Source organism: Danio rerio, chromosome 23 (assembly GCF_052040795.2).
Source record: "Danio rerio strain M-AB ecotype USA chromosome 23, GRCz13ab, whole genome shotgun sequence".
Taxonomy (NCBI): Eukaryota; Metazoa; Chordata; class Actinopteri; order Cypriniformes; family Danionidae; genus Danio; species Danio rerio.
The window spans coordinates 46,638,004-46,658,479 of NC_141043.1; the positions used below are offsets into that span (position 1 = coordinate 46,638,004).

Genomic DNA, 20,476 nt, shown 5'->3' on the forward strand with positions numbered 1-20,476 from the left:
ATATAAACAAGGCTAGAATATCAGAATGAGGAATATTGTCAATCTTCTCTAATCTTATCTTATTTTCTGATTAAAATAATGTGTAATACTAATATTACCAATAATTAATATTATTTAATGGATCAGAAATTACCATGGACATAGGCATATGTGCATTTGTATTGACTGATTTATATATGAAACGTATGAATGACTGAATTTTCAATATTGCATTACACAAACGTTAAGCACCACAGTAAAGTACATAAGTCAATGTTTTTGACTGTTTTTGATATTTCCTTGTCATTTAAATCTCTAATAACTCTGAGGGAGATTATCTATTTTAACTTTATGAGAGATGTAAAGGTTTACATATCATTTTAAATATTCCAGTATCAGTGTGTATTGTTTTGACAACACTGGTCAACACTTTTGCCTTCATAGTTCAATTTTTGTACAGTAAATATGCTTACATATTACAAGTAAGATATTTTTAAATGAAGGGTCCATTGCTTGATTTAAAAATAACTGAAGGAATCGTACACTATCTATGGTTATTTACTGAACATCAATGATGAACAACTGAAATTAAAGCACACATTGCTTAAAATGGATAGTCACTGTTTTCTTATCAATAAGTGAAAATAAATAACTGCACTTTTGGAAACAAAATAAATTATTTTCAGTGTTTTTCATAATAAAAGTGGAAAATAAGCAGTATGTCTTCAAAATAAAATTTTAAAAATTAAAGATATGTCCCCGCAGTTAAAAATGGTTTTATCATCATTAGTATTATAGCAAGGAGACTAAGTCATTATGATTATTCTCAAAGTTTTTCTCAGGTTCAATGACAGCAAATTTTTCTTCAAAACTATTTATTACATTGTTTGTTGTGTTTTTTACTCCTGAAGCAGAATAAATGCAGGAAAAGACATTTTCATACTCATAATAACGAACTTTAAAAACGTTAAAATGACCGATCATATTGTAAATCAGTGAGAATGTGAAATCTGCTAAACAGCCACAACTCCGAAAACATTAAAAAATTGTTCTCCCCACAAAAGAACTGTCATTATCCCTTCAATAAAGCACAACACCCTTACCTGACACTGCACATCTGACTGACCCTGCCCTGCCTGTTCCTCAATCATTTCTTTCTCCTTTGCCTGTGATTGATATTGTGACATTAGTATTTTCATTCTAAAAACCAAATTGCTTAATATGTAAATTTTTTGTACTTGGTGTTTAGCTGCACTGAAAAATGATCTCACATCCATTTTCTCTGTCATTTTATCCAATGCATGACATTGCCAGGCAGGTTTATTTATACTGTAGCACATTTTATACACAATTGCAATTCAAAGTACTTTACATAAAGAAAGCAAAACTATCATAAGAATAATCACAACAATAAAAACAAAGAATTTAAAAAAAGGTTAACATTTTAATTTCAAAGTAATTGAGTCACTTATAACAGAATAGAAACTGATTTTACAAAAAATACAGTGGAGTTAGTGTGCTCAGTGTAGCAGTGCTCAATTAGCAAATAAACAACTAAACAATATGCTAATTGTGGTTGGTAATGTTAAGTTAACATTATGTTAAGTCGTCACAAATGAAACAATGCATGGGAAACGGCTTTAGCGTTAGCAACAAGCTAACGTTAACTAGATAAATAAATAGATAAATTTTGCCACAACTAATTTATGAACGAGTCTGTATTAACTACATTGAAGAGAATCGCTTTATTTAAGGTGAATAAAATCCCCTACTACAAAGTCAACGTTAACTCAGGCGCAGCCACCCACCTGAGGCATGTTTCAGTAAGGAGGTTCAAACAACTCAGAGTTTAAACTTGAACTCTGAGTTGATTTACCAAGAGATTAAAAACTCTGAGTTTTCTGTTTCAGAATAGCTGATCTGAGTAAGGTCAATCAGCTTTGAGTAGACCAACTCAGAGTTAAGCGCGCACACTGTGACTATAAAAAGGCATTATAAATGGAGCGCAGATATTACGAGTGACCATGGCAACATCTTAAAAAAGCAGATCACCATTTCTTTCTACGGCTGAACTTGATCTGCTCATGCAAAGTTATAGCAAATATGAGCGTATATATTTACAGGGCTGATAGTGGAAAAAATTCCTGAGCCTGAACTTTTTTTCCTTGCCCCTGAGGTGAGTAGGGGTGGGGGTACTATGTATGCAACGCACTTTTAACACATAACTTGTGGGCCCCTGGGCCCAAATATATTAACAGCCTATGTGTAACCCTGATCATCATTATTGTCAAGTGGCTCTTTTTAGACACATGCCAGTAATGTCAGTGACACATGCCAGTGTCAGTGATCTTGTGACATGTGCCAGTAGGTGTCAGTATAAGCACGTTATAAGCACATTAATCTTATAAGTCTCTTTGCTTTAATATTTAAAAATCATTAGGCAAATGACACCTGTTATCTTACATGCAAATATGTTATGAGTTTTCAACATGCATTTTATTATAACTTTTTAAAGAATATTATTTAAAATACCTTAAAATGAAAATAAGTTAAATAATAAAATAAATGAATGAATTAAAAACATAGAGAAGTCCATATTGTAGGGAACAAAGGAACTGCCAGGATGCAATAATATACAGTACAACAGATAAGTGTAACCCCTCCCATACATAAGCATGCCACAATAAATTTGACTGACATGTACTGTCAAATGACTATATTACGTACGGAAGTATGACTACGAATACATAAAATAAATGCGTTTAAAGTAAAACATCGTGGAGTAGCTCAGCAAATAAACTAACTTGCGACGCGATAAATTAGGTTAAAAGTCGCGTAATGATTAAATATGGTTTTGCTCGTGTTAATTAATAGGTGCGTTCGACATGAAGCTCAGCTGCAGCCGGTGATCAACGTGATTAGCCGAGCGCAGGCGGGACGGAGTTGAAAACGGAGCCGTCAAGACGGTCAGCGGGACACTTCGGGACTCAAAGTTGCTGCAGTCATGATGACCGATCACATGGCGTCATCATATTTTTTTTGTTATTTTTATTTATAACAACAAAACATTTACAAATAAAACAGAATACAATCTCTACAAACTATAGTTCCTTTTTAAACAATAAGAGAGAATTATGAATAAAATATATAACAAATGCATGAGAGAAATAAGAGGAAAAGAGAGGTTAATATAAACATAAAAACGAACAGGTCTATTAAATACAAAGCAATAAGCATAAATTCTAGGAGTTAAACATCAACCTTTAGGCTAATACTTCTTGTTTGAATCTGCTAAAAAGGGTTTACATATATGTACATTTATAGATATAAAAATTTCCCATGTAAAAAGCAAAACAAGGTGTTTTGATTAGGTCTTAATAAATGAGATTATTTTGGATGATGAATGAATTTTCAAAAAATCATTTTAATCCAAAAAGATTGTGTTGAAAAGAACAAAAGGTAAAATAAGTGAGCTATGTAGAAGTTTCCCAGAAAGAGCAGGTAGCCTTTAAACTGCTAGACAGAAAATAAAATATATATTTATATTATAATAATAAAGCCATTTTATAATTATTTAATAAAATAGTTCTTTACTTTAATTTGTTAAGAGAGCTTTAACGTGGCAGGATCAATGATGATGATTTTCTTATTTCAAGTCTGTAAGACTTATTTGAGTTCATATTTAGGTTATTCACTAAAATATACACTAAAATATATCATTTAAATCGTTCATGGAGATGAATGCAGTAAATAGTCTGTATAAAAAAGTTAAAAATAAACCTGTGCAAACAAGCTAACCTTTATAACCAGATTATTTAACAAAAGATGATACTGCAGTAAAATATTTGTAGTCTTTTAATAAGCAAGATGTGTACAGGATAGAGAGGGTGTGAAAAGTGAATTGTTTGTTTTGAAACTTTTGAATCGGAATTTGTCCAATTATAAACCCGAAATACACGTGTTTGTTGTCATGTGGTGAACTCGGCCAATCGTGTAATATCGGTGTCGTCATCAAAGCTCCTGCAGTCGCTCTTCAGAAGCTGCATGGTCTGAGTTTGCCGTCTGATCTCGGAGCGCTGTCTCTGTACTTTGATGCCACATGTGACAGTCACGTGGCGTCGGCGCAGCATCAATCCGGACAAGATTTCTAACCAGAATGCACCGCTTTAAGACAGATTTCGATCGATCTGCGCAGCGCTGCATGAAGTCGAACGCACCTATTGTCATAAGCTTCGCCGGGTGTCGATGTCACTGCAGTGACATGCAGCGCGACACTCTGAGTGACACAGGTCACTACACATGCCACTAGCGAGTGACACATGACAGTGGAAAACCGGACGTGCCACCGGAAGTGTCACTACACTCAGTGGCATGTGCCAGTGTCATCTGTACGTCAGATGTCGTGTCACTCCATGTTAAAACTGCTACTGTGAATCCGCGTTCAAGTGCACACAATAAGCTAAAACTCGCCCCAAGCACCGGCAAAAACAAATAACAATGAATGTGTCGAGGAAAGAGTAAGGACATATCTTAATTATTTATTAATAAACTTATTCTGAGTCAGTGTCGCAGATCCTGACTGGCAATCTCCTCTTGGACTCGCCTTTAGTAATTCATCTTTACGGATTACATGAAGGAGTTTTTTTGTTTTCGATTTGTTTTATTTCGTTAAGTAATAATTTAAAGCTTTCTATAAATATATTTATTATGTCTGTGAGGCATATACATTTTGCTTCATTTTGTTAAGCGCTCCTGTTCAAAAACCAGACGACAGAAAGCGCATAATTTTGGTTTTCTTTATTTTATAAAAACGCTGTAACGTTTTTTGATGTATTACTCGTACTTTGAGCAAAAATGACGGATAACTTTAAATTGCTCCCACTGAAAAAATGCAAGTGATTGCTCTGGCGCCTCGATGTCCTGCAAGCTTTTATAAGCAAACTATGCGCCTAATAGCACACATTCTTTAACGTTTAAGCTACCATTGTTTTATACTTGAACTGTTTTATATCTTTTATTTTAGGCAAGTCGTGATGATCTGAGAAGGCAAACTGATCAAACAGACAATGATGGTCTTCCGCTGGGCGCTGTTCGTTAAAAAAAAAACGAATAAAAAATGCTCTAAACGTTTTTCTAAATAAGCTGAATAAAAAACGAAACTAAATATAAACACTTTGCCATTAGGCTACATACAAAACTGAACTATTTCATAGCTGAAACACTAAGTTGTTTAAGGAGAAGGGGGAAATATATTTTTGTCCCGTCTATTGCTTCACCGTTATTTCGAGAATAAACCCAGCGTAAATATGCAGATGTCATTCCCAAAACATATCAGCATATGCCGAAAACGAAAGTTTCATACAAATTCTGAATGGATTATAGCCTGGAAAGTGCAAAGCACGCTTCTCTTATTATCACTAAAAAGCGTCACTAATCTTAGTTCATAGAGATCTCACAAAGATCCGTTATAATTTATAAAGCTCTCTAAATTACTCAATTAATCTTTTATTTACATGGCGTCTACACAAAATGGCACTTAATAAAAACCAATCCGGCGCTTTCAGAAGTGAGTGAATTCTGTGAATCTAGAGAAATGACAGATCAATATCCGTGAACCTGATTTTTTTTCCCTGCAGCTAGGCTTGCCACGATAGACGGTGTTGACGGTGATACCGGTGTTAAGACGAAAAAATCACGCGACCATCATCTCACAATGTTTAATAATAAATATCTTTTTTTTAATTAAAACGAGTGATTTAGCAATGCCGCGCCATTGACAATCCAACTGCAGAGAAACATCGTGGCAACGTGAGGACTTTTTCCGATGTTCAGCTGTTCTTATTTCGACTTGATTATGTGTTTAATGTAAAAAAAATCCATAATGTCTAGGCCAAAAAGATCGAATCCTGTGTGTGCGCGCATCTTTTATAACTGAGGCCGCTCTCTTCAAAAACCGAAAGTTGCTTCTTCTGTCTGGCAATATTTCGGCTTTTAATATATGAAAAGTTTATTTAGATGAGCCAATATTAAAAATTGCAATAAAGTAACTGAGACGTGCGGCCACACATCGAATCTGAGGACTGATTTCTCTCTCTCTCTCTCTCTCTCTCTCTCTCTCTCTCTCTCTCTCTCTCTCATTCAGACATCGAGCCACAACACAAGTCAAGTTGCAAAACTTAGCTGACAGGTAGAATAGCTAAAGCCTTTACGAAATCTGTCAAAATGCACCTCTGAAATTAATAGGCTTAAATGTCTTTGAGCCAAAAAAAAAGTCTATTGGTAGGATATCTGTAAAAACGCAATTGGAGCCAAATATATGAGTTGTGTAGCCTATAAATTATAGGCCTATTAAGTCTAATAAAATGAAAACTAAAACTAACAATTCATTGCATTTTTCGTTTGATAAAAATATACGTAAACGAAAAAAAAATCAAAGGGTGGCTAATTTGTATTGTAATATGCTCACTATATTTAATTAACGGCTATACGCCGTCAATAGACAAGCCATTCAAAACATATTATTTTACCGTGTAATGGTTTATAATGTATATTTTACAATAAAAACTAAACGTAGCATGTCTCGCTGTCATTTAAAACGTGTATTTCATACCACACCAGAGCTGTGGACCTGTAGTGTTTAAACTTACAGGGCGGTTGGTCAATAGTCTTAATGCGCACTGAACTCCAATCCGAGGGACTCGATAGTTACTCGATAGACAACATTAACTTGAGAGAATTAAAAAATAAAAGGTTTTTTTTTAAAGGAACAACGCGCAAATCTGCAACAAATAAAATAAAAATAAAACGTCTTGGCAGTGCTGTGTGTATTCCGCCACTGACAGTGTGAGACGTATGCTGCGCCTGTAACTGCCGCTTGTAAGAGAGATCAAAGCTGTATCGATAAAACCAAAAAGCAAGATCATTTAGTTATAAATATTCCATAACAATACTTATCGAAATATTTACATTTACATGTTGTTTATTGAGATTGTGTGATCTGTATAGGTTGTCTGATCTTTCCAGAAGCTTTAAACTGACACATGTGCGGTGATGTTTAGCTCTGACGAGGCGCTTTTATTTAGCCTGCCCTTTGATTTTTTACATAATGTTCCAATTCTTAATTTTTTTTCATATAGTTTAAATATAAAATGAGTGCTCGCTTGTTTAGTTGTGATCATTATGCAATGATCATATTTCATATTCGGTTTATTCCTCAAATTCGTTAATAATGTATTTTATAAACGGATTGTTCATAAGGACTAAGCTGTTAATATATAACATAGGCGTTGGTTGTTATTTGTATGGTTCCAACTTACACATTTTTTTTCAGCCTGTAGCAGTGTTGTGTTTTATTCGTTATGTAAATAAAAGTTATGTTTTGTTTAATAACAGGGATTTTTTTTGTAGTTTCCTTTCCGTCCATTCAAACAATAGACACCGAATTGGCAACTCCCGCAAAACTGAAAGTGAAAGTATTATACGCACGCATTTATAAGCTATTTAAAAGCAGAAAAAAAGAGGAAATGAAAAAATGCCCACTCCCACGGTGATACCGGTATTACCGGTGTTGTCACATGTCGATTAACCGGTGGGGAAATTTCCTCACCATCACAACCCTACCCGCAGCCACAGTACGCCGGAAATCCGGCGTGGTGCCGGAACGCTATCACCCCTGTATTTAAAAAGAAGCAACCATCAGTGAAAGAGTATTTAAATATTTTAGTATAATAAAATAATGTGTGACGTTTATAATTTTTTTCTAAACTTTTATATTTGTTGATCAGTTTTAACAGATTTAACAGTGCACTCGTGTCAATAGGCATGGGACGATAACCGTTTTCAAGGTATACCGTGGTTTGGAAAAGTCAAGGTTTTAAAACCTCTAAAACCTGTTTTAGGACAACAGTATCATTAGCAGAAAATATATCTAAAAATGCAGTTTTAGATTGAAAAAAATCAGTTTTTGGAACAAATGAGGACAGAAGCCAATAATAATTTAGCCTGACATGTTTACTGCTCCAAAATATTTCAAATGTTTTTCAAAATAAAATTCTCATATTTATCAAAAAGTTGCAATTTTGTTCTCTTTGACTACCTGGATGGGGTGTGTTTTATTGACAAATGTTTAATACATTATTCCAGTTTTGCTCATTAGTCAAATTGTGAAAAAAAAAGTTGAAAACAACAGATTGCAGATTATAGGACTTCCTAGGCGGAACATCTAGGACTAGCATGATTTAATTTTGGATTTATCATTTTTATGGTGAAAAAGCACACAATTATTCAACTTCACTTTGTTTTACATGCCTAATGTACTTTACTTCTCATACACAATTTGAATATTGCATCAATGCAAAACTGCACAGAAAGTCTCAGACTCTCCAATAAGCCATACATCTAAACTATGAAGCATTTCTGCAGTGTTTAAAACCTACCTTCACTGGACTGAGTGGAGCTTTCTTCTGCCAGTAACGCTTTGTTTGGTTTGTTTCACTGAAGACAGAGTGAAAACCTAAGAACAATTTCATGTGAGTAAGCATGCTTTAAAACTTTTTGCCTTATTTCCTTCACTATAAATTTTAAATTCTTATTTTGTTCCTAAAGATCTGAAAAATGGTGACATGGGATCAGACAAACACTTCAACATGCTTACCATCAGTTTTCTCTGTGAACTCCAGCTCGTGCTATGTTTTCCCCTCCTATTTTATCGCCGTCTCCATCAGCATCAACATAGCTCTTGGTCTTCCAGCAAACTGTTATGTCCTTTGGCTGAGCGTGAAGGAGATGATTCAAGGACAGTCCACTGAAATCTTCGTCTTCAACACAGCACTTGTCGAGATCGTCTTCTGCGCCTCTTTTGTGTTTATCATACAGCAGTACTTCTTTAATTGTACTCAATGCAAGTTTGGAGTATACTTTCCTGGAGTCGTGCTGGTGGTGGGTCGTCCTCTGTTTCAAAGTTGCATCTGTGTGGAGCGATACATCGCGGTTTTCCATCCTGTGACTTTCCTGAAGCTCAAACCCATGAAATACAGGATCTCCTTCTCAGTCTTTGGGTGGATTCTGGTCATCTGTTCAAGCTTGATTGTGTCAGTGAGCATCATTCAACTTCATCAGTTACTTTTGCCAGAGCTTGTTATTTTTTTGAGCATTAAAGTGTTCAGCTGCTTGATGGTGCTGAAGGCTCTGAAGCGTCCAGGACCTGGAGAAAACATCAGCAAGAAAGAGGGAGTCAATCAAGAGAAACTCAAGGCTTTTCAGATCATCCAGGCTGTGTTGGTGTCTGCGCTGTTTATGTACATTCCAATGATTATCTCTCTTGTGCTTTATTATACTATAGATTTAAACAGGTTTCTTTTGTCCTGGTCTGTGGCCTCATGCTTAGGACTGATGTTAGGCTTTGTACAGCCTTTCCTTTATCTCAAAAGGGTTGGAAAACTGCCATTTTGTTAGCCACAATTAGGGCTGCATGATTCTAGGAAAAATCGGACATTGCGACAATTTGGATTTCTGTGATATATATTGTGATGTAAATACACTCAAAAATGACTTGCTGATTGTTTAATTTACTTATTTAAAAAGGAGATAAAACAATTCCTTTTTTTTTTTTTTGGGAGAGGGGGGCAACTTAACTGTTTTTTGTTCAATCCACTTAAATTTGTAAAAAAAAATTAAATTTAATTTAATCGATTTGAGTTGGGAAAACTTAAAGAAATTGTAACCAAGTAATTTTTTTTACAGTGCGCCAAATTCCTTAAACGGTTTATTTGTAAAGAATTCTTCATTTTAGGTAGCTTGGGGTGATTTTCAAATAAATTACAAAATTATAGATAAATAGACAAAAGACAAAAAAGAATTATGGGGGGGATAGTCTAACTGTAATCAGGTAAAGATATTAGCCCCTTTCACACATACAGACCTTTCCGGAAATTTACCGGTAATTTTCCGGAAAGGTTGTATGTGTGAACAGGTCCTTTTTGAAAATACCGGTAAATTCGTTCTGGCTATTTTCCGGAAAGAGAAGTTGTAACATTACCGGTAATTTGCCGGAATGCTGCGCTGTGTGAACGCAAAAGGAAGATTGCCGGAAAGAGCGCGTGCACGTCTAGAATGTGCTGACGTGAGACGTCTGCTTAAGCCAATCAGAACAGTCAGACGCGTTTACATCCACGCGGTTTATGAGAATAAAAGCCTTTGAATATTTTCCCAGACACATTTAGCTGCTAGAAGTTAGTCAGATAAAGTTAATATGTTCTTCTTCATGCCAACTGTGTAAATAATCATCGATAAGATGCTTCTGATAAGCTGCTGTTTGTTTACCTTCAAGCTTTGCGTGTGCCTGTAAAACAGCCTGTGAGCACCTGCACACACACATATTATGAACATCTCGACATGCGAAAGTGATCCTCCATATGTTTTCATCGAAGTTGCTCACAATACTGATCATCCACAGAGTTTGTGATGTAGTCAAATGTTTACAAATACAAGCGCAGCCGTTTAAGGCTCATTTGTGGTAAATGATGTCAGAATTTACCGGTATTTTGGAATGGATGTGTGAACAGCGCTTTTTTGAATATACCGGTAAAGTCGTTCCGGAAATATTCCGGATATTTACCGGTATCACTGTGTGAAAGGGGCTATTGAATAATCAACACTGCATTGTCTTCATTGTATGTAATGTAATCGTTAAAAAAATTGCAAACACTAAAATTTCAAGTTTTGAAATTCAGTTCAGTTAAATACTGAACTGTTCACACAGTTACAGGCCTTAAAAGAATAGTTCACCCAAAAATGAAAATTCATTCACCTTTCATTATTTTTCAAACGTTTATGACTTATTAAAATATCTTCTTTTTGTGTTTAACATAAAACAAACAACTCAAATGTTCAAAACGGGTAATGAGTGAAACAAAAATAGAGGTTAAAGTTTAATTTTTGGGTGAATTATTTCTTTAAAAACGCATGCAGATTATAAACTTTTACTCTTTTATGATTAAACTCTGCATTGACTCTAATCAACTATATAATCCCAATGTAACATTGCATATCCTGCGATGCAACTATTGCAGATGCACAAGCTGCGATATCCATGCTGAAATGATATATTGCACAGCCCTAGTGACTATTGTCATTTAGCAGGGTTTCCTCAGCTTAACATGAGGTGAAAGTGGTATCCAGCTCATAAATTGTTTGTTAATTAAAACAAACACATTATGAAATACTTCAAACTGTATCAAGTAAAACATTATCTTAATTAAATAGGCTAACATTAAATGCAATCAAAAGCATGACCTGTGCTTGAACATTACTTGATGCCTGTCCTATATTTATGTCAATATACAATATATTGGTTCTATGGTTATATTTTACATATGGATTTGTAAGCATGTACAGTGCACAGCAGAAAATAAGTTATGTTTCTTACAGGTCTTTTTAATAATACTTTTTATACAATATAATACAATTAGACATTTGGTGTATATACATTACATTAGTGCAAAAGACATACCTGTAATGAATTTAACAAAATATCTTAAGATCACGACGCAAAAAAAGTACACCTCAATGAATATCCTAGGTGATATATTGCATAGAATTTAAATAAATAGGAAAAATTAAGAAAACCATAAAAAAATGTTAACATTATCTAGGGATGCATGATATATTGTTTCAGCATCAATATCACAATGTAGGCATCTGCAATATTCACATCGCAGGATTTTCAATGTTATCTTGGGATTATATGGTTTAGGATTATTTATATATATATATATATATATATATATATATATATATATATATATATATATATATATATATATATATATATAAATGGCCTATATGTAACCCTTGTAAGTAACCCTATGTAATTAAAGATATAAGCCAATCTATCAAATATAAGCACATATACACATAGGTCAATGCTCTTCAAATAACATCAATGACAAATATTATTGACAAAATTAAACAGATTCTGTGAAGAGCTATAGCATCTTCCTTATACATCCAAACCCAAGAATATAGTTTTTAGTACTTAAATAATATAGAATTTTGTTACCAAACCTTCAGTTTACTGTGTTGTAAAACCCTTTAATAACCTTAATGGTGGTTTATGATAATATGGACCATTTCAATGTGGTCATGTCATTGTCCCATAAACATGTCCTGCTTTTTATCAAACTATTTGATAAATGTATCAAGAGGCAATTCAATCATTACTTAATGTTATGCCTATATATATGTGGCTTTTCTTGCTTTCTCGAAAGCTATAGAATTGCAAATTGTAAAACAGGCAATATGTTGGGACCATTGTTTTTGTTTACATCCCTCAAAATGGTCTAAATTAAGAGCCTGTTATCACTAAAAAGTAGCTTGTTGTAGCAAAGTATTTGGTTTAAAAGTTTCAGATAAAGCTATTCCTTTACGTTTTCCCTAATCCTGAATACTATTTTTAATTTTGTTCACAAGTAAACTGTTTAAATGAGAGTTTCTATATTACAATTGTTATTTTTTTAAAGGTAACGTTAACGGCTTAACGTAATGATGACTCCGCAAACAAATGTTAACGTTGGTTGAGTAAAAGCGAGTGTGGGTGATCAGTCTCAAGAAGTAAGTTAACATACACTGTAAAATACTAGTATCTGTTCAATATTAAGTGATTATTGGGGGGAAAGTGCTTCAACGGCATTTCAATATAAAAAAACTGAATTTCCTTACGTTAGGTTGTCTAGAACGGGACTCTAGGATGAACTAACGTACAATTTGCGGTAAGTTCTATGCGCAAAGATACATAAAACGACAAAAACTTTTTTTGATATGACAACACTTACCTCACAAGGAAAACTTTGCTTTGATGTGGATTCACCTGTGCGTAAAACAAGAGTACTTACGAATGAAAGAAGATAAAACCACTTACGAAGAAAGACGCCGGTAATCTTCCAGCAACACTGACCGACGCCATTACTGAACGGCTCCTACGTCAGAACTTTATTCGCGCACTTTTTGGCGCACTCTGTGCACGCGCTTTTTTTCCCGCCCCTTCAACTTTATCGGTAAAGTTTGTTTTAAATATATTTATTTAAGTAATTTATTTCTTTACAGACTTGCATAAATTCAGTTACCTTTGTATAAATAGAATAGGAACAAAAATAGATAATATAAAAAAGAAACACTATCAAATGTTATTTTATTCAAGACACCACAGGTGAAAAGAGTAAAGAAAAAGTAAACTAATATCACAATGCTTCCTGAGTTGATTACTTGCAAACATTTTTGTAGAATAAGTTTTCTAAAATATTATTAAAATATGCGATTAAGTTGTTGTTGTTGTTGTTAAATATGGGTTAATTTAACATATTTCTAGTTTTAAACAGTCTGAACATTAGATTAAATCCGCTTTAAAAACTCAAGAAATCAGCTTTTTTATTTTTTGAGGACAGTCAGACAATGTAGCACAAAATTGTGTATATCCAGCAAATTATATATCATTAACATCACTTTATAACATTAACATCATTAACACTATAAGCACATTTTATGAATAATTCTACAACGTCTGGTGAATTAAACACTGCTGAAGTGAAGATTTATGATTAAAAACTAATTTAATTTTACAGAATGTAGGACATACATGTATACATTTTCCCTATTTATTTAAACATAAGCCTTTTACCAAATATTATCCCATTCATTGCTCTGTTGACTTGTTTGTTAGACATATTGTTAGAAGGCTTTAAAAAAGGTTGCTAAAGGATTGGAAAAATAACTAACTAAAATAGTTGTGTGTACATTTGTGTCTTTTTCTTTTTTTAACATCTGTCTGTTCAATTTTTTCCTAAAGCTACGCGTTTAACCATGTCATGAAAAAATGTAGATGTAAAATAAGGATGACAGGATAGTTTTTATTACATCACTCAAACGCTGCACCCTTTGGTGTCATAAATGGTTTCATTTCAGGTGTTACTTCCTCAGAAAAGCCCGTCCTTTTCAGTCAAGCCGAGGGGCTTCACAGAGAGAACAACAACTTAGCATAACGTCAATATTTCTTCATTTCGTGTTCATCATCAGCATGTGGGCTTTCATACTGTTTTTCATCTGCATGGAAGGTAAGATACTCAAATCAAACACATATTTATATTTTAACTGCTTTTAGTAAATGGGATTTTATTTCATTGTCGTCAATGCAAAGAGTGAACTGGAAATTTACTTTCATTTTCATAAAAATGATGGTCAACATTTGACCTATTTAATATGCAACTTAACTGGTTTTATTTTTATGCTTTATTCATTAATCAAATGTAGTTATATCAATGAACAACATATATTCTGTATGTCTACATACCAAAAAAAAGCCTATTTTACATTTTATTTCATGTATTGTAATTGCTTGCAAAATTGCAGGCTATGCCTTAAACTTAAATCTGACACATATTGATTGCTTTGTTTTACTCTTTTTACGTGCAAAAATCTAAAAACTTCAGGTCAAGGTTGAGTCATTTACTGTCTGTAACTTTAAAATAAACCTACTTCCTTTTCATCACTCCTTTAGATACTGTCAAACCACAGACCAGCTAGTGCTGCAATGCTAAATAAATAAACACACACACACACACACACACACACACACACACACACACACACACACACACACACACACACACACACACACACACACACACACACACAACATGCATGAAAAAAATGATCTAAGATCTTTAAAAAATCAAATCACAGTTCAATCAGTTGTTCTGGTCAAGATGTCTTCAGATTTCTAACCACTGTCACAATGCAACCCAATTTGATATGAAGATATGTGCAGACAGTATTGTATACGTCTTGCATATAAACCACAACATCTAACACAAACCTTTATGACAGACAACAAAAACAAGAACTCCATAATGACCACATAACAATTGATAAATGAAGATGCAAACAGAACAAATCTATTAACAGCTGCACAACTATAATCCTCTTATAAGATAATGTCTAATGCACTGTAAAAAAAATCTATAAATTAAATATTGTGATTCATGTTTTTATTTTCCCCTGTTTATTTATGCTTTTGAATTGCATTATGAGATCTTGATCTTTCTTCCAGCAACTCTTAACCTTGAAATTGACTTTTGCTACAATTTTTACTTACAATTTTTCTCTATTTTTTATACATGATATTATTTCAAGCTACTAAAATGTCAATAAAAGTCACTTGAATTGTTGTATTTTCAACATCAGAAGTTGAACAGAGCAGAGATCAGCATCTCATAATGCAATTTAGAACTGTAAATAAACAGATAACCCTTGTGTAGAGTGGTTTGGGAGATATTGCAGCACATTTTATTTATATATATATATATATATATATATTTATTTATTTATTTATTTATTTATTCTGGCAACTAGATTTGTATTATTGGTATCACTTTATTTTGATGGTCCGTTTGTTGAACTTAAGTTACATTGCCTCTACATGCCAACTAATACTCATTAGATTATGAGTAGACTGCTAGGTTATGGTTAGTGTAAGTTGACATGTACTTGCAAAGTTTCTTATAGTCAGTTCAATATCTGTTGAAGGAGCTGTACCAACAGATATTAAGCAGGCAGTCTACTAATACTCAAATGAGATGTAATTGGAAGCACATTTTAATATAACAGAAGTTGTTCAAAGTGCTGTACATTGTTTTTAAAAATACAGATAACATATAAACTGATTCATATATATTAAATAACAAAACTATTCTATGCACATTTCAAATAATCACCATTTAATCTGTGATTTTGAGATACTTAATAGTTCTGTAAGACTGATCGTTTTTTATTGCTTTATTTAGTGTGTTGTATTGTGTATTTTATTTAATACCACACTGTTAAAAAATATGCTAGTTAACACTTTCCATATTTTGTGATTCACAAGTGTTTTGTTTATCTGTGGTTGTGAATTGCATTATGAGATGTTGATCTCTGCTCTGTGGACTTTTGATTTAGACAATTCAACTCTACAGTTTAACAAAGTGACTTATTTTGTTGACATTTTAGTAGAGAAATAAGTCTGTGAAATAACTGTACAGTCAATTTATTACATGGTTTTTGTAGCTTAATATACAACAAAAATCCAGACAATATATCACTTTAGACTATTAAAAACTTCGATAAAAGTAAATTTTTCAAACCTTTCAACATTGGAAATTGTTGGAGGAAAGATCCAGCTCTCATAAAGCAATTCAAAAGCATAAAAAGGGGGAAACATGAAAAACTAAGTACCGAAAACTGTTTATTTTTAAGTTACTGGCTATCTTCATGGCAAAACAATCCGGAATATTACAAATATACGTAAACATTTTTTTTTTAAACCATTAAAACAAACAAATACAAGAGTATACACTCGCCAACTGTTTGTACACAGTGTACACGGTGTAATAGTGTGGGGGAGATTTTCTTGGCACAAATTTGGACTCATTAGTACCAACTAAGCATCATGTCAACGCCACAGCCTACCTGAGTATTGTTGCTGACCATGTCCATCCCTTTATGACCACAGTGTCTCCATCTTCTGATGGCTACTTCCAGCAGGATAATGCACCATGTCTAAAGCGTGAATCATCTCAGACTGGTTTTTGAACATGACAATGAGTTCACTGTACTCAAATGGCCTCCACAGTCACCAGTACTCAATCCAATAGAGCACCTTTGGGATGTGGTGGAACAGAAGATTCACATCATGGATGTGCAGCCGACAAATCTACAGCAACTGTGTGATGCTATCATGTCAATATGGAGCAAAGTCTCTGAGGAATATTCCTAGTATCTTGTTGAATCTATGCAGAAGGAATGTGCTCGGCACAAAAGAAAAGAACAAAACCCAAACAACATCTAACTAAATGAAAACAAAATAAACACATGATGAGGTCTTTTGTTTAGCCTAATCATACTCTATTAATACAAAAGTATAAGGGGTACTAAACACAAGTGTCAAAATGCCAATGTATGTCACGTGACCTTCTTACCTGTCCACTTCATCCAAGCCTCGTAAACAATGGGCCAAATGAATGTCCAGGATTTTGAGTGGTTCATTGGGATTAAAAATAAAAAAGGTCAAAGGTTCACAGGAAAACTGGAGAATTGAAGCAAACAATGCCATAAGTTTTAGCTTAAAATCACTTCAGGATGGAAGTATATATTAAGAAATGTCTCTGCAAAATCTTGCATTGACTGATTTTCATATTTGTCAATGTATTATTTAGTATATATGCGAGAAAATAAAAATAAAAATACAGGTTTGTTCTGTTTGTGCTGACCATAAACAACATGAAACCACTAAAATTGAAAATGCATTTAGGAAACAAACTTGTCAATATCAAAGTAATATTTATTTTACCTGTTTTCACCTCATTTCAGTGCATGGAAAGGCTGATGACGTCGAAACCCTGATTAACATAAAGGAGGGAGATATTCTCACTCTGCTTCCAGAACTCGATGATCTTCACGAAACCGTTCAGATATTGTGGACGTTTGAAAATGGCGGATTAAAAACCCGCCTTGCACAGATGCATCAAGGGAATATTTACACTCATTATGACGTACAATTCACTGGCAGAGTAAATCTAGACAGGGAGACGGGGATTTTAACTCTATCAGACATCAAGATCAATGAATCTGGACTGTATAAAGCATTAATCATCACCAATAAACACATGCTAGGACGAAGATATAAAGTTATCGTTTATGGTAAGTTACAGAAACTATTAACAAATAACATGTAATCATAATCACTGCTGTATTGGTCTTTTAAAAGTTTCTTCTTGTCCAAAGCATCAGTCTCTTTACCTGCCATTAGGAGAAGGTCATCTGTGGACCATTCAACAGGTATGACTTTATGATTTGTATACTGTAATAATTAATACAATTAGAAAAGTAAAGTTCGAAGGCAAACTTTATGGTGGCTTGAGAAAGCCTCGTCTGAAAGTTTGAAGTAGTTTTTAATTAGTTTAAAACAGTCAAAACTACATATAGGTTAGCATGTTTAGCTGATAGGGGGTTCTGAGTGGTTACTAAGTGGTTGCTAGGATGTTCTGATTCGTTGCTAGGCTGTTGCTAAGGTGTTGCTAGGTCATTGCTAAGGTGTTGCTAGAGTGTTCTGAGTGTTTGCTAGGTGGTTGCTAAAGTGTTTCTAGGTGGTTGTAAGGTGTTGCTAGGCGGTTGCCAAGGTGTTTTATATCGTTGCTAAGGTATTGCTAGGTGGTTGCTAGGGTGTTCTGAGTGGTTGCTAAGGTGTTGCTAGGGTGTTTTGATTGGTTGCTAAGGGGCTAGGTCATTGCTAAGTTGTTCTGAGTGGTTGTTAGGTGGTTGCTAGAGTGTTGCTAGGTGGTTGCTAAAGTGTTGCTATGTGGTTGCTAAGGCATTGCTAGGTGGTTGCTAAGGTGTTGCTAGGTGGTTGCTAATGTCTTGCTAGGGTGTTTTGATTGGTAGCTAGGTGTTTGCTAAGGTGTTGCTAGGTGGTTGCTAAGGTGTTCTGGGTAGTTGCTAGGCAGTTACTAACAAATTAGCATAGTTCTTGAATGATTTAACATGTTGCAAGCATGTTTCTAGCACAAATTACCTTGTTGTTAGCTTGTTTCTAGCATAAATTATCATGTTGTTAGCATGGCTCTAGTATGAATTAGCATTTTGCTAGCGTGTTTCTAGCATGGATTCTATGGATCAGTATGTCGTTAGTATGTTCTATGTAAAGTCAATGTCAGTTTTTTTTTACAATGGAATTCTATGGGACAGTTGCTAGGGTGCTGTAAGTGGTTGCTAGGGTGTGGCTAATAAATTTAAATGTCATCAGTGATTGGCAGTTTGGTAGTCAGGGTTTAAATGAGCCCAAATTTAAGTCTGTATGACAGTCTGGTGTAAAGTTATGGGGTCACAAAGTTTGGTCCTATGTTAAGTCAATGAGACTTTTCTGAATTTCCCCGGTCAGTTTTCAGAAAACCTGTGAGTCGGATCAGTTGGAAAAGATATTGCAAATTAATTTAGTATAGTTTGGAAGTTTAGAGTTAGTTTGGTGGTTGTAGTATGAACGGAATAATTTTATGTAGTGAACAGTATGTTGGCTTTCTCAAGCCACCATAATTAGGTAAACAACAGATTAAACATAAGCATTTTTGATGTCTATTAGGTGCATCGCAGGAAACAAATCCGGTTTGCTCAGTGTTGTGCTCAGTAAAAAATGGCCAAGACGTGTTGATCTCCTGGTATAAAGGAGGAGAACTGATGAAGCAGAGCAGCAGTCCTGAGCTCAACATCAGCCTCAGTTTATCATTAGAGCTTCAGTATGAAGATGCAGAGAACTACAGCTGCACCGCGGAAAATCCAGTCAGCAACAAGAGCATCCAGATGCAGATCAGAGACGTCTGCAGATCAACACAGCAAGGTGAATCAATCGAACTCTCTTAATCCAGCTTCTACAAATAGACATTTCATAACACTGCAGATGTTTATGAACATCTCTTCCTCTTTCAGATGGTCAGGATTACTGTGGCGTCACTGAGGCTCTGGTTCGACTGGTTGTGTCTGCTCTTTTGGGAATCGCCACTGTTTTATTCATATTTGAGCATCTGAGGTTTTGCTCATCTCAGAAAAGAGCTGCTGCTTCTGTCTGATCATGATTTTGAGGATTTACTTATTTTTTGGTTGTTGTTTTTAACTGTAAGTACCAGTTTATATTTGAAAATATGCTCTATAAATTACATATCCAGAACACTGCTAATAAACTGTTGCTCTCCTTCAATTTAGGCTCAGTCAAATTATTCTTCCTATTTTAACAAACATAATATAAACCTGACTTAAAACTGCTTAAATGACTTTGAAAATTTGTATTTATTATTTCTAAAGCATGGTTTCCATAGCGCTGTACATAATAAAACATCAAAAAACAGTTTCAGCATCACAACCCTGGCTCTGCACATTTTCTGCAATCTGTTTAGGTGATGAAGGGAAAAATACGGAATTGAATATTTAATGTAATGTAATGTAATGTGTATTTATATAGCGCATTTATTTTGTATGGCCATACACCTAATGCGCTTCACAAGGGGGGGGGGGTCTCTCCACATCACCACCAGTGTGCAGCATCCACTTGGATGACGCGACGGCAGCCACAGGACAACGGCGCCAGTGCGCTCACCTCACACCAGCTATTGGTGGAGTGGAGAGACAGTGATAGAGCCAATTCGATGAATGGGGATGATTGGGAGGCCATGATTGGAAGGGCCAATTGAGGGACTTTGGCCAGGACACCGGGGTTACACCCCTGCTCTTTTACAAGAAGTGCCATGGGATTTTTAATGACCACAGAGAGTCAGGACCTCGGTTTAATGTCTTATCCGAAAGACGGCGCCCACTAACAGTATGGTGTCCCCTTCACTTTTACTGGGGCATTAGGACTCACACAGACCACAGGTTGAGCGCCCCCTGCTGGCCTCTCTAACACCACCTCCAACAGCAACCTAGT

General features: G+C 34.6%; 1 protein-coding gene and 1 long non-coding RNA gene across 11 annotated transcripts in view; one reads left to right on the plus strand and one right to left on the minus strand.

Moving 5' to 3' along the window:
* LOC137489153 (uncharacterized) overlaps window positions 1–12,941 on the minus strand; it is a 46,078-nt gene extending 33,137 nt beyond the window's left edge. For 4 of the 8 annotated variants that reach the window (XR_015524039.1, XR_015524040.1, XR_015524042.1 and 1 more), the window contains exons 1-4: window positions 12,896–12,941; window positions 8,633–9,181; window positions 8,415–8,491; window positions 1,083–1,145 (exon numbers count right to left, since the gene is read on the minus strand). This is a non-coding gene — a long non-coding RNA (uncharacterized LOC137489153). Of the gene's footprint in view, window positions 1–1,082; window positions 1,146–8,414; window positions 8,492–8,632; window positions 9,182–12,869 lie in introns of all 8 variants that reach the window. The other 4 variants (XR_015524047.1, XR_015524043.1, XR_015524045.1 and 1 more) reach the window with 2 other exon arrangements.
* On the plus strand, window positions 12,336–19,753 carry LOC137489152 (SLAM family member 9). Of its 3 annotated transcripts, XM_087307796.1 has the most exons (8): window positions 12,500–12,588; window positions 12,702–12,746; window positions 12,818–13,031; window positions 13,936–14,084; window positions 17,377–17,706; window positions 17,791–17,844; window positions 19,142–19,396; window positions 19,486–19,753. In XM_087307796.1, exons 4-8 carry the CDS (start codon window positions 14,048–14,050, stop codon window positions 19,623–19,625), a joined length of 816 nt encoding a protein of 271 aa, XP_087163922.1. In that variant the 5' UTR covers window positions 12,500–12,588; window positions 12,702–12,746; window positions 12,818–13,031; window positions 13,936–14,047; the 3' UTR covers window positions 19,626–19,753. The 3 variants fall into 3 exon arrangements, with proteins under 3 accessions (XP_087163921.1, XP_087163922.1, XP_087163923.1); XM_087307795.1 differs by lacking the exon at window positions 12,818–13,031 and having other exon boundaries at window positions 12,336–12,588; XM_087307797.1 differs by lacking the exons at window positions 12,500–12,588; window positions 12,818–13,031 and having other exon boundaries at window positions 12,621–12,746.
* The last annotated feature ends 723 nt before the right edge of the window (window positions 19,754–20,476 follow it).

Bases quoted from the DNA above. Each gene is read 5' to 3' on its own strand.
- LOC137489152 (XM_087307795.1), top strand. From the start codon at position 14,048: ATGTGGGCTTTCATACTGTTTTTCATCTGCATGGAAG. The intron at 14,085-17,376 runs GTAAGATACTCA...ACCTCATTTCAG, and splicing joins GTTTTTCATCTGCATGGAAG to TGCATGGAAAGGCTGATGAC. The intron at 19,397-19,485 runs GTGAATCAATCG...TTCCTCTTTCAG, and splicing joins CTGCAGATCAACACAGCAAG to ATGGTCAGGATTACTGTGGC.